Genomic DNA, 13,631 nt, shown 5'->3' with positions numbered 1-13,631 from the left:
CCCAAAATATAGATGGGTGGGTTTTTTTTTTTTTTTTTTTTTTCAGGTAGAATTTACTTCAAAACTGGCAATTCCTGTTCAGCCTTTTAAGTCCTAGCGCTATTTATGTAAATATCCAAATCTGTTTCTCTACATTTTAGGATTTCTGTGTGAGTATTTAATTCACCGACCATGTATATGTTCATAGAATCACATAGTAAATTCAATGGTTACTACATAAAAACGGAAAATATATATTTCTACAGGATGCATCCAGTGCTACACTTCTAAAAACATTGTCATATGTTACAGCCTTATTCCAAAATAGATTAGATTTATGCACCTGTGTGTAAAGTAATGGGACATTTGTTCATTTGCACAACAAATAAAATTAAAAAAAGAATAGTTTCATCGTCTACAGTCTGTTGATGTGAGTTTTATTCCTTCAAATACCTAATTTTTCCATTTTGTACTAGTGAATGAGTACATTTCAGTGCCAGTACTGCAGTAAAAGAAGCTGCATCAGTACTTCTACTTTTACTCGGGTACATACAGGGGTTGGACAAAATAATGGAAACACCTTCACCTCAAGATGATAATGCCCCAATCCATACAGCTAGAATTGTTAAAGAATAGCATGAGGAACATTCTAATGAAGTTGAGCATCTCGTATGGCCGGCACAGTCCCCAGACCTCAACATTATTGAGCATTTATGGTCAGTTTTAGAGATTCAAGTAAGACGTCGATTTCCACCGCCATTGTCTCTAAAAGAGTTGGAGGGAATTCTAACTGAAGAATGGCTTAAAATTCCTTTGGAAACAATTCACAAGTTGTATGAATCAATACCTCGGAGAATTGAGGCTGTAATTGCCGCAAAAGGCGGACCTACACCATATTAAATTATATTTTGTTGAATTTTTAAGGTGTTTCCATTATTTTGTCCAACCCCTGTACACTTGAGTAAAGAATATGCCACCTCTTCAATGTAGAAACACACTATTGTTAAGTTATCCTTAAAGTACTCAAAATATTCCTGAATTTAGCTTACTAGTCAGTGTACTGTTGAAAAGAAGCCAAAAAACAGCCAAAAATCTAATGAGTCCATGGAGATTTTTAATAAAAATAAAAGCGAATGTTTCAAATGTTTATTTAAAATGAAACATGAGTCACTCTGTACCTGTTTAATTTCACCACAGAAAATATGACACATACTGTATCTTACAATAGCTTATTTAACCAAATCCTGTATTTTGATCCTATGATACAACACAGACCAAGGTGTTGATGTGTTTATGGCAGTTGACTTAGTTCATTTTCTTTTACATCATGTTATACCCAAAAAAGTGCAAAGTAGCCTTTTACACAAACTCATATATTCTACTGTATGTTTTGTAAAAAAAAAAATAAATGCCCTACGTGCTTACTAAAGATGTAAGAGCAGATATTAGAAACCAGCGGATGGGTATGTTGGACTATTTTTTTCTGACTCAGCTACTACAGACAATATGTAACAGATCTACATCAGCACAAAAAAGCAGCAAAGCCAATGTAGAAAAGAAAACCAAGAACACAAATGAGAAAAACCACAGTACCACTTCAGAGTAATACTATCCTCCAAAAGGATTTATAAATGGTTTAAAACTAGGATATTAATTAGATTGTAAACACTAGGTTGTTTTAAGACTTGCTAATATGGGACAACTTGACTTGTTTTTTGCCAAATACTGACTTGTTTCCATTTATACCTGTCAGTTTCATCTGACTTTTATTGATAAGTTTCTAAGATTCTTCCATTCTCTGCATATCTTAAAGGAGTGATATTTTGCTTTTTTTTTTTTTTTTTTTTTTAATGGAATGGAATTATGCATTTTAAAACATTTCCCTGTGGTCTACATAAACTGTAAATGCTCTGCTTGGGTCTGAATTCTTCATTAATTCAACCCCACAGGTCCATCTTCAACACTATTTCTGAGTAATGACACCAGAAAGGTCGTTTTGAGCGCTGCCCCTTTGAAAGCCCCGCCCCCTCCAGGTTGTTGGCTGTGCTGCTCTGTCCTGTTCAACCAACAACTGAACATTTTAGGTTATCAGCTCGAAGTTTGCACATATTTTCAGTTTTTACTACAACTGCTGCTGCTGACAATTATGTCACACTCGGAGAAATATTCGTCGGAAGTCTTGACTTTATATGTGCAAATGTCGTGATGTAACTAGTTATAGATGTTACAAATTAAGCAGGAATTAAAACGAGTTATAGAAATCCACTTGATTTTTGCCAAAATGAATATAAAGATAACTTTGCAGCACCTGGAGGGTTCAAATTCAAACTTTTTTAACTATTAGGGTAAATACACAAATAAATGTACCAAAGACTAATAAAAGTGGGTTTAGCGAAATATGACTCCTTTAAGACTAATTCACCAAAATGTCATACAAATTAGCAGATACACAAACTAAAGCTGCATTTCCCAAACTTCACACCACGATCCAAAATATGTCTCTGTTTATTGTGCCCCAAACTGTCTACCACGTAAAATACATAAGAATAACACGATATGAATTCATTATATAATAAAGGTAAAAGAGGCGTGTCCTCTGGAAGTATTTAATAAATGTTGACCTAAAGCCATGAGGAATGTACAGACGTAGATGTAGAAGATGTAACAAGATGAAAATGACCTAAAAGACAGAACAAACGGAAACAGTGTACATGTCAAACATCTAACCAGATGAATACAAGGTCACATTTAGGTCCCGGGGAGACTTAACAGTTATCTTTTGGTTTTCGAGCTGAAGAAGTTTAGGAGCCACAGCATTAAAAGTCTATAGACCCAGGGTTTAGCCCACCTTCACTTTTTAGTAGCTAGGATAAACTCTGACAAATCCTCATGAAGACTAAGCAGTTCAGAAAATGGATGGATGCACTAAGGCTTTGGCAATATTGTATGTGACACTGTTCTACAAACCTCCATTTTGCCTGCTGTACATGTTAGTAACTCGTTAGTAAATGAAAAAGTCACAACTGCCTAGATGTGATAAAAAACTGCAGCGGTAACTTGATATTGTCAAATCGGGGTGTGAAAACTGTAAAAGTGTTATTGTTATTGTTAATTATTAATTCATAGCAGGGGGTTTCCATCGCATCCATGTGTCTCCCCCTACTTCCCCCCTTCTCTCCCTCTCCCCCTGTCTCTCTTTCTTTTTCTCTTTCTTTACCCTCTCTCTTTAACCCCAGCTGGTCAAAGCAGACGGCCATCCTCCAGGAGTCAGAGTCTGCTGGAGGTATCTGCCTGTTAAAAGGACGTTTTTCCTTCCACTGTCACCAGTCACAGGTGTTTGCTCCTGGAGGATTCTGTTGGGTTTCTGTAAATTGGCTTGAGAGTCTGGTTTGGACCAACTCTACATGTAAGGTCTCATGAGATAACTTTTGTTATGATATGATTTTATATAAATAAAATGTCATTAATTGATTGATGGGTGTCCAACTCACTTTAGCTGAGGGGTCACATACAGCCCAATATGATCTCAAGCGGACCAATAAAACAATAACATAATAACCTATACCCTAAATATGAATTCTAAATATTTCTGTGTTTTACAGTGAAAATGTTTGCAACTTTAATCTAAAAACTATCTGTTTAAAAAAATGTGTATGACATTATCAACCATGAACTACTTGAAACATCTTAAGAAAAATTGTTCAAATGTTTGAACGTTATGCCTCAGCCTCTCATTTACGCCTGTGCATTACAACTTACAGATCACAGTGGATCTACAAATACACAATATATTTAGTACCCATCAGAATATTATTAAAATTCCATTGACTTCTCTAAAGATATTTCAGTTTGTTCATATTTGTTCAGGTTATTTACATTTTTTTGTGAAAAGATAGTTTGTAAAGGTAAACATTTTCACATAATTGTACCTTTTTTACATTAAAACAAATAGAAAATGTTGGAGTTGTCATTATTTAAAGGTTATCATGGTATTTTACTGGTCTGACCCATTTGAGATCATATTGTTCTGTATGTGACTAAAATGACGTTGACACCCTTGACTGTTTATATCGTCGGTGTAATTTTTGCTTTTCACACATTCATCTCACATTCATCCCATGGGCCATATTGGACCCTTCAGATGGGCTGGCTTTGGCCCACAGGCCATATGTTTGACACCTCTGACTTAAAGGGTGATTACAACCTAATTAATAAGCTATTTATAAATCCTTTATAAACAGTAAAGTGGTACTGTAGTTTAAAGGTCTATTTGTCACTGAAATACATAAAAACATGTTTCCCTTTAACTTTGTTCACCTCACACATCGTTCCAGTTATTTTTTGTTCTAGTTATTCTTTTTATTCCAGTTATACTTGTTATTATCTGACGTTTCCTCCACTGATCTGATTTCTACTTTTCTATCTGATCAGCAATGATGGTGCCGTGTGATGGATGAAATGTTGACCATATATGAGGCTTAAGTGCAGTAAAGCTTTATGGCTGTACATAAACACCTATAGATGGGTGACAAATTAAAGGAAAACCTGATGACGACGATGAAATGAAGTGAGGAGAATCAAATGACATGTTCTTAAGTCACCCAATCTTAACAGCCTGAACATCTATGGGAGATTTTAGACAAACACGAGGGTGTTTTAATTCACAGATCTGTCAAACAAAGCTCTTTATAGTGATGTTTTCCTTTAATTTGTCTCCCATTCGTACATCTTTGCAGTAAACAATGACCTGGTTAGTTATGATTATTTCCACTAGTGGTGAAAATCGTTAAGGATAAATAGAGACATTATTTATTTAATACTGGAGGTTCTGTCTTTTTTCATCTCTGTACAAATCTTACTTACTTAATAACCATTGCACACACACTCTCACCTGTCGCATTATTAATTTACAACCTAACACCATAAATCTTACACTCTTGCGTCACTATCGCAGCCGATTGGACCTAGAAACTCCGAAATGTTGTCATGTCTTTGGGCTCTTTGCTCGGGACGCACCAGTCGTCGGCCTCGTGCATGGTCTTGTAGTGTTTCCACGCTGACTTGTTGTAAACAGGGAGACGCTCGATGGACTCTGTGGAGAGCGCCTACGAGACAACAAGAACAAAGTCAACAGGAGGGACATTCTACAGCTGTTCCTGACACACACAGGCTGTTAATGAGATAAAAAAAAAAAACAACAACAACAAATACCCGGATGTAGATCACAGCATCAGTCCCATAACCCTCCAGAGAATACAGCTTCAGGTCTCCCTGAAAGTACCGAGCGTACAGCCGAGAGATGGGTAATCCATACCCGTAACCAGCCTGCACACACAGAACAGAAGAAGAGGAGGAGTTTTTCAGGTGCAACTAAATTCCAAATGTAAACTTCATCTAAAGCAGGGGTGTGGAACTCAGCCTTCAGCCCAATATGATCACAAGTGTGCCGCACCAGTAGAATAATAGCATAATAACCTACAAATAATGACAACTCTACATTTTTCTTTGTTTTAGATCAAAAAACTAACATTTTATTTTTTATTACCCAAGAATTTGTAGGGTGGGGGGAGGGGTGGGGTGGGTATTGTTATTTATGTTATGTAGAAAATCCAAACGCATTGTTTTTTTCTTGTATGACTGTCACTTTTTTTTTTTTTTTTCTTTTTTTTTTACCTTAATTCCAATAAAAAAGGTCGAAAAAAAAGGAAAATTAAATTCTGAAAATATTTGTATTTACAAACTATCCTTTTACAAAAAAAAAGAAGAATCCGAGCAACCTGAAATTTCTTAAGAAAAACAAGTGCAATTTTAACAATATTGTGCCTGAACTTATCATCTATACATGTGTATTAGGACATACACATCAATGTGGATCTACAAATGCCCAAACATTTATTAACAGGCATAATATTGTTAAAATTGTGGAGATTGGAGTTTGGAGCTAAAATCAGTTGAACACCCGTGACTTTTAATATCTTCAGTGTAATTTTTTGCACTTCGCAAATTCATCCCGTGTGATTGGAACTTTTGGCAGCTGGTTTTGGTCCATGAGCCGTATGTTTGACACCCCTGACCTAAAGAAACAGCAACTTTTCTGGCACAAAGTAAGAATTACATAACGTCTTAAACATAGAAGGTAAAAATGGTAAAAAGAAAAAAAAAATCTAATCAGTTTAGCTGTTTGCTGTAATTCTGATAACCTATTTATCTACTTTGACATTTTATCTTTACTGTAGTCTGTTTCTGTGTTTTATGACACAAAACATAATGGATGTTAGTTTCTCTCATTAGGATCAATAATGTGTTCTGAATCTGTTACTGGAGATAAAACTGAGAAAATTGGCCAAAAAAAAGTTCAAGCAATAATTCGACCAATGCTAATGTCATCTAGGGTTATTACCTCCGCCAAGGAGGTTATGTTTTTGCCAGGGTTTGTTTGTCTGTCTGTCTGTCTGTTTGTCTGTCCGTTAGTGTGCAACATAACTCAAAAAGTTATGGACAGATTTGGATGAAATTTTCAGGGTTTGTTGGAAATGGGATAAGGAAGAAATGATTAAATTTTGGTGGTGATCGGGGGTGGGGGGGCCCACGGGGGGGCGCAGACCAGAAAATTTCATCAAAATCTGTCCATAACTTTTTGAGTTATGTTGCACACTAACGGACAGACAAACAGACAGACAGACAGACAAACAAACCCTGGCAAAAACATAACCTCCTTGGCGTGGGGGGGCCCACGGGGGGGGCCACTGATCAGCCTTGGCAGAGGTCTGCGCTCTCCGAGTGCTTCTAGTTATGTCTGTTTTTATTAGTTGTTCTGTATATGTATAAAAATAGAGCGTCTGTATTCTATTTTCTTTAGGAAACTGTATTTCCCTGTATATTGTTATGGTAATTTATTTGATTGTGAACACCCCTCTTTAAATGTTCTTGTTGTTTTATTTCTTTTTTTCTGTACAAAACTTTCTTGAAAAATAAAACTATAAAAAAAATAAAAATAGAGAGTCTGTTTGAAAGTTTTTCAGTCATTTACATTACATTTAAATGAGCACAAATTTATGTAAAAACACAACAGTTAAATATCTGCCCCTGCCATCAGTGGAAGTCGATATATCGGTGCATTTTTTTGCTGATTTAGGGCTTTAAAAATAAACTCTTCTGACATAACTGTACTGAACTCTGGGGGCAGAGTCTTCTCTGTTGCAGCTCCCCCCTCCCAACTCATAACTCACCTTTTCAGAACAACTTTGATTAGATCCATATATATGATTAAGTCTGTGGTACATGTGTGTTTTGTAGTAGTGTTATTGTTGTTATTTATTAGTATCCCATTGATTTTTAACTTGTATAAAGTGTTTTTCAGTACTTTGAAAAGCTTTGTCTCTCTCTCTCTACATATATATATATATAATTCCTATCAGTGACAAACCTGGCCGAGTGCCACGTCTTTCTGCAAAGTCAACTGTAGAACAAGGTGTGGCAGAAAAAGGACAACCACAGCCTGGAGAAAATCATGAAAAAGACTCGGTTTGACACTGTGGGAGAAATCTACAGGAAGTTCATCAAAGGCCCGACACACAGGCGGCTTCAGGAGGCAAAGCATTCTGGGAACAGACAGCTTTATCAGCAATAACCCTCTGTGACTTTCCCTCTTGGTGGGGTGTGTCAATATTTGTTTTCTGGAAAATGTAAAATCAGAAGCCTTACCCATGACTATAACAATAACAATAATGTTAGCAGTGGTTAGAGAAGTAAACCTCAAAACAAACCCTCATGATATTTTAATGTTAAAGACAAAGATCAGGAACATGCTGAAGATTAAAAAAAAAAAAAAAAGTGTTTTAAGTATTTTGAGAAAGAAGACACTAGCAGTTACTCTGATAATTTAGTTCTTGATTAATTTATTCTCAAAAATTATATCGTGAAACCCCTCCTGCCATGGACTGTTTTGTAGGGATCATCACTTATAAACCTTTAACAAAAATTTGACTTAGACATTCCAGCTAAAGACAGACCCAGGAGAAAATATTGAAGGAGGTGAGACTGTTATTCACAGGAAATAGGGTTTACTTAATCTTCTCTTTCTTTATTCTGTTGTTTTGTTTCCTATGCAACACATCATCTGGAATTTTTTTCATATAATGAACTGAGAAATTACTGATCTGTCTCTGACTTCATGTTCTATGTTCCTTTGTTTGTTTGTTACTAAGGTGAAAATTTTATTGAAAAATGTAAAAAATAAAATAAAATAAAATATTACTTTAGTCACTTGATATTGTGACTTGGTTTCAATGACTTTATTCTCAAAACATCGTATTTCTTTTACTCATCAGTGTGGCCCTAATCCTTCTACATATAATACTGATTGAATCAAAAACGTATTTGTCAATTAACACAATTTTAACATTATAGATATGAGCAAAAATGATTACAGAAGAAACTACAGTAAATCACATGAGCTGCCACTAAACATGTATAACTGAGGACCACTGACCAGAGGAGCAGCGTGGGACCGGTCGATGCTGGGTCTGGGGGCTGTCGAGTACGTGTAGGTAAACAGCCTGTCAATCTTGCGCAGCGGTACACCTCCACCACGATCACTTACCTGAGGAAAAACGTTAAAATACACTCTAAGAACAGACACACACCCAGGATCTGCCTTCAAATGAATATTTGTATGGACTGTATACATCAGCTGATTAGTCAAGTCATGTAAAACTGGAGTAGGACAATGTAAGCTCGGCTTCTTCCTACTCCATTTCAGACATAAAGTGTTGTTAAAGAGTAACAATGAAATAGTTGGACATTGTGACATTTTATTCTTTTTTTGTTTAACTTATTGTCTTCAACATTTTGGAGTGTTCTGTTTAAATTTGTAATCTCTTTTAGCCTTTTGTTCACCTTTAAATTTTATTTATTATAAAGTTTATCATTTTCATTATGGCAAGAGCTTTATCAGTCCATAATCTGTTGAAATGCTTCTTTTTCCAGCTGGATGTACTGTTTCACTGATTAAACAGCAAGAATCCTTTGGACAGTGCCTGTGTTTTTAAACTGTTTGCTGACTTCAACCAGATGTGACCTAAACTACGTTGCACTTTAAAATTTTTTGTCAAATTGTTATTATTTTGTGTTACTGCTAAATTATTGTCTGTTTTTTTAAATTTTGTATTTAACTTATTGTTTTCACTGATCTTTGAACTTGTTTTTCATCATGGTATGATGTGTGCTGCTTGACTTCTTGGCGTGGTAAAAGAGATCTCAATCTCAATGGGATTTTATCTGGTTAAATAAAGGTTAAATAAATAAAAATAAAATAAAGTTTATCAGTAGAATGAAAACAGTCAGCATAGACTTACTTTGACGGTCAGGTCCTCAGTTCCCAGAGCCACCTGTGCGTGGATGGCAGGATACTCCATGGCATCCCCATATAACTCCATGGTGGCTCGCATGGCGTTCTGCAAAAACACCACAGCAGTTTTACTTTTACAGCCTTTAAACAGTTTCTGCAGCTTTCAGCAAGTTACATTTTAGACTGTTTTAGATCATGACAGATTTAATTTAATATTCCTATTTAAGAGTCCTTTCACAGTTGGACAGGACTTTGGACTTTTTATTACAGTAGTTTTATGTTTTTCTGCAACATTGTAACTTTGACCTCTTGAACAAGGTATAAGTTCATTATTTCAACAGGTTTCAAGTACTAAATCCAGTCAATTCTTAATATTTGGACAAAAATTCACATTTATCTCCACTGCCACAAGTATCTTAACCTCCTGTGACGCACGAAAATAAAAGTTTTGGCTTTTTTACATTAAATAATTGTTCTAATTGGAAACAGCACAAAGCAACATTTTTTTTACATACTTTTTTTTTTTTTTTTTTAGGAAATTTCCTTTGCAGTGGACAGCATTGTTTATTATGTATTTAAAAATACATTGCTGGGTCTCAAGAAGTTAAAATAAATAAACAACAACATCCTCCAGCCTCCTCTGCTGCCACTACAAAGTATAGGAAGAATTTGCATATAAATAGCATTTTAAGTACTTTATACTTTTATTATTTGTTTAATACCTAAGCATTGCACCCCTGTTTATTTAATTTTGAATACAGTCTTTTAAGTCACTTGTTTGTGTTTTTATCGTTCATCATACTGACAAATTTTATTTATTGATGCATTTTTCAAAATCTGAAATTCAGATTATTGGATTTTAGATTTTCAAGGACCTGCAGAAACTCTATAAATACCAAAACCCTTAGAGTTAAATGCTATAGCTGTACACATTCTGTAAAACTCATGAATGCCATTAAATACATTAAAAGTTCAATAAGTAAAACTCACCTTGAAAAGTTCAAACACCATGTGGTACAAATGTGAAGGAACATACACCACAGTGACAGGTTTTTCCTTTTCTTTGACTGCTGAGATAATTTCACCAAACAATTCATCCTTATTAGACTGTTATTAAAGAATTTCTAAGATAAAAACAGACAAAAGAATATTTTCCAGATTAATGCAAACTATTTACCATTGAATTCCTCCAGTATCAGCTCAGGAGAGTTCATGTAATACCGGTCGCAAAGATTTCTTGCATTTTCATAGGCATCTAGAAGAAAGAGAGATTATTTCAAGAAACAGCTTCAAAGTTATTCATACAACAGCAGCATTAATAATAAAAACACATTCTCACCTCTGACGACATCACTAACGCGACAGTGTGGATCGATACTGCCGATCTGTTTGGGATGAGCTGGATTCACCTTCACCTTCCCACCGAAGAGAAGAGCTAGAACAAAACACAAAAATAATATCACCATCTACTTCTGCATAACGATCATTAATTTTACAGGGAATTACCACCAAAAGCATGTTTTGCAGGTTAAAGAGTGTCCACTCACTGTGCTGGTTCAGCAGCATTCTGATGGATATCCTGCTCATGTAGAAACGATCCAGAAAATACTGAACATTTTGGCTGACGACTGGGTCTGTGCCGTATGTCTCCTTGTACTCGACGACTCCCTGAGCCATGGTGGGAATCACATCATTGTGTCGATTTCGGATTTTTATTACAGCATCTGTAAAACTACATGAAGGCACGTCCTTAATGGAGCTGTTGCAATGAAACACATGAAACATAGCGACACTGTTTTTACATTTACTCACTCGTAGGTCACTTTCTCATCATCTGCATTTTTATCTTTGAACTCAAGAATCTCCTGAAGACTTTGCATGTACCTGCATGAGAAAACAATCACTATTATAGAGACAGTCTGAGAAGAGTAATCTGAGAAAACAGGCTGAATGAAGCCTCCGTACCAGCTCTGGACCAGTCGCACTGATGGAGTTCGCAGCAGGTTGTCTGGCAACAGATTGATTTCTTTCATGATGTTTGCCAACCTCACGGGTAACTCCTGCCTGAGGAAGGTGAAGGATGTTTTCTCACATGCATTCTCTGAGCCTGGAGGGTGTAAAGACACAGAACAAAACAACAACACTATTCTGAGATGCTTTTATTTACAGTTACTTATGTCATGCCATGAGAGTTGTATAGGAACTGAAGATGCACTTTTACTTTCAATAAACATCAGTATGAGTTGTAAAATATGCAGACATTCAGTTATAATATTAGTCAATCTTTATCTATTTTGTTGTATTCATTGTTGTTTCATAAACCTGTCTGATAAAGGTCTGAAAGACTTTAAAACAGTTATTTTTACATAATATTAGTTTGATTTTCTGGCACAAAAGTTGGAATAAGTGACATCAGCAACAAACAAACAATAAGCATCAGAGTCAACACTTTCCTGTAGCTAAGTTATTTTAAAAACCTATATTGGTATAAACCCAGATTTTCACAACAACTGACCTCAAAAATGGTAAGAAAAATACCAAAACAGATATTTTTCCTAAAGCTTTCATAGCTCTTCCTGATCATTGTTACCAACATTAAGTAAATTTTATTTATAGAGCACTTTTCACAGACAGAGTCACAAAGTGCTTTACAGTGCTAAGTGCAAATAAACAGTACAAATAAAAATACAATTAAAATACCATTAAAACACAATAAAATACAATTAAAATACAGCTAAAATACAATAAATACATAAAGTGACATCAGTTTGTAGCAGCCCTGAGTCAGTTGGGAAATTATTAAAAAGCCTGCTTGAACAGGAGTGTTTTGAGGTGTTTTTTAAAACTCTCTACAGAGTCCATGGACCGTAAGTATAGAGGCAGGTCATTCCAAAGACGCAATGAGACAGCTTTAAAAGACCTTTCACCCCGTGTGCTAAAACTATCTGCAGGTGCTGCCCTGAAGACCTCAGGCTACGAGAAGAGCTGTAGGGCTGGATCAGGGCAGTAATGTATCCAGGGGCCTGGCCACGTAAAGCCCGGAAAGTTAGCACCAGAATTTTAAAATGAAAACAACACAAAAATACATTACAAATTAATAATCAAAACAATTTTTTTTTGCCACAACTGCATACTTGCAAATATGGAAAAGTGCTTTAATCTGTTGAGTTCTTCCTTATTTGTTGGATCATTAACAGACTTAACTTACCTTTTAATTGTATTTGATTAACAAATCTTATGATGTACAGCAGTAATTTGACAGTGTAATAATTTTATCACCCAATTAAGGCTGGATTACTGTGGTCAATTGGCAGGGGGCTCCTTAGCCCATTAGTTTGCACATCTTCTAATATTTTCACAAGAGAACTGCATAGAATTCACACATATGTAACATGTGACAGGGCAGGATTTTTGCCTTGATGATTATAGACATGTGCAAATAACAACAGCATATGGTTGTGTACGTGTGTGTGTGTGTGTGTGTGTGTGTGTGTGTGTGTGTGTGATCACTTACCAAAATCCAGAAACTGCTTCATAGAAAGAGGAGAAGGTGAGAATTTGGAGTAATAGTCAATGTCCTTTCCTATGGACACGCTGCTCCTAAGAAACCTTAAAATCCTCATTGTGATGGTTCACTTGCCGTCTTTCGTTTGTCACAGATAATAATGTTAATGATCAGGTCTGACCATATGTGCACCTACTTCAGCCACAGTGGAACCCCTTCAGATGGCTAATCTATGTTGACATTAGCTTGTTTGCTAATTCTAACGTGTCCGCGTTGACAGTCATAAAATTAAGGTCCTGCTATAAATAGGATTAGTGAAACTGATGCATCCATAGCAAATGCTATAAATAAATGTACTATTTGTCCTTCAGTTCAACTGCTCATTGCTCAATCCTTGGAAAAGTGTCAACATTGGTACGAAGCGGTTGACAGTGAGCGGCTAGCTGATACAGAGAGTCACAACAATGACAAGAGAGGGACCCCCGGTACATTTAATCTTTGTATATGTACGGAATAAATAAAACAAAAACCTTTCTAAATGAAACAAGAACACAATTAATATATGTATACACATTAGAACTAATGGCATTTATTTTAGGACACAATAAAGGAGCAAGAAAAGTAAGATAATCGTACTTTTAATTGTTATTTCTTCTCTCAATGGAGAGTGACAGCACTTTATGTTCGAATTTTAGACGAATTTGTTTTATTCTTTAGTATTTTACCCTCAAAATTTACAAAGTGTGTCGCAGAATAATTATATTAATGGCTAATGTGTAATTGTCAAACAGAATATTT

At 35.6% G+C, this 13,631-nt stretch overlaps 1 protein-coding gene across 2 annotated transcripts; it reads right to left on the bottom strand.

Moving 5' to 3' along the window:
* Positions 1-4,346: 4,346 nt before the first annotated feature.
* pdk1 (pyruvate dehydrogenase kinase, isozyme 1) lies at positions 4,347-13,308 on the bottom strand. Of its 2 annotated transcripts, none has more exons than XM_030124489.1 (11): positions 12,843-13,308; positions 11,294-11,435; positions 11,141-11,212; positions 10,876-11,060; positions 10,668-10,763; positions 10,506-10,583; positions 10,319-10,398; positions 9,336-9,434; positions 8,471-8,581; positions 5,191-5,304; positions 4,347-5,084 (listed from the first exon to the last, which is right to left on the bottom strand). In XM_030124489.1, exons 1-11 carry the CDS (start codon positions 12,949-12,951, stop codon positions 4,944-4,946), a joined length of 1,227 nt encoding a protein of 408 aa, XP_029980349.1. In that variant the 5' UTR covers positions 12,952-13,308; the 3' UTR covers positions 4,347-4,943. The 2 variants fall into 2 exon arrangements, with proteins under 2 accessions (XP_029980349.1, XP_029980350.1); XM_030124490.1 differs by having other exon boundaries at positions 4,944-5,084; positions 10,319-10,395.
* Positions 13,309-13,631: the final 323 nt, after the last annotated feature.

Source organism: Sphaeramia orbicularis, chromosome 21, assembly GCF_902148855.1.
Source record: "Sphaeramia orbicularis chromosome 21, fSphaOr1.1, whole genome shotgun sequence".
In the NCBI taxonomy this organism is placed as follows: domain Eukaryota; kingdom Metazoa; phylum Chordata; class Actinopteri; order Kurtiformes; family Apogonidae; genus Sphaeramia; species Sphaeramia orbicularis.
The sequence above is the reverse complement of the archived record's forward strand: the minus strand, read 5'-3'. Positions and strand labels throughout refer to the sequence as shown.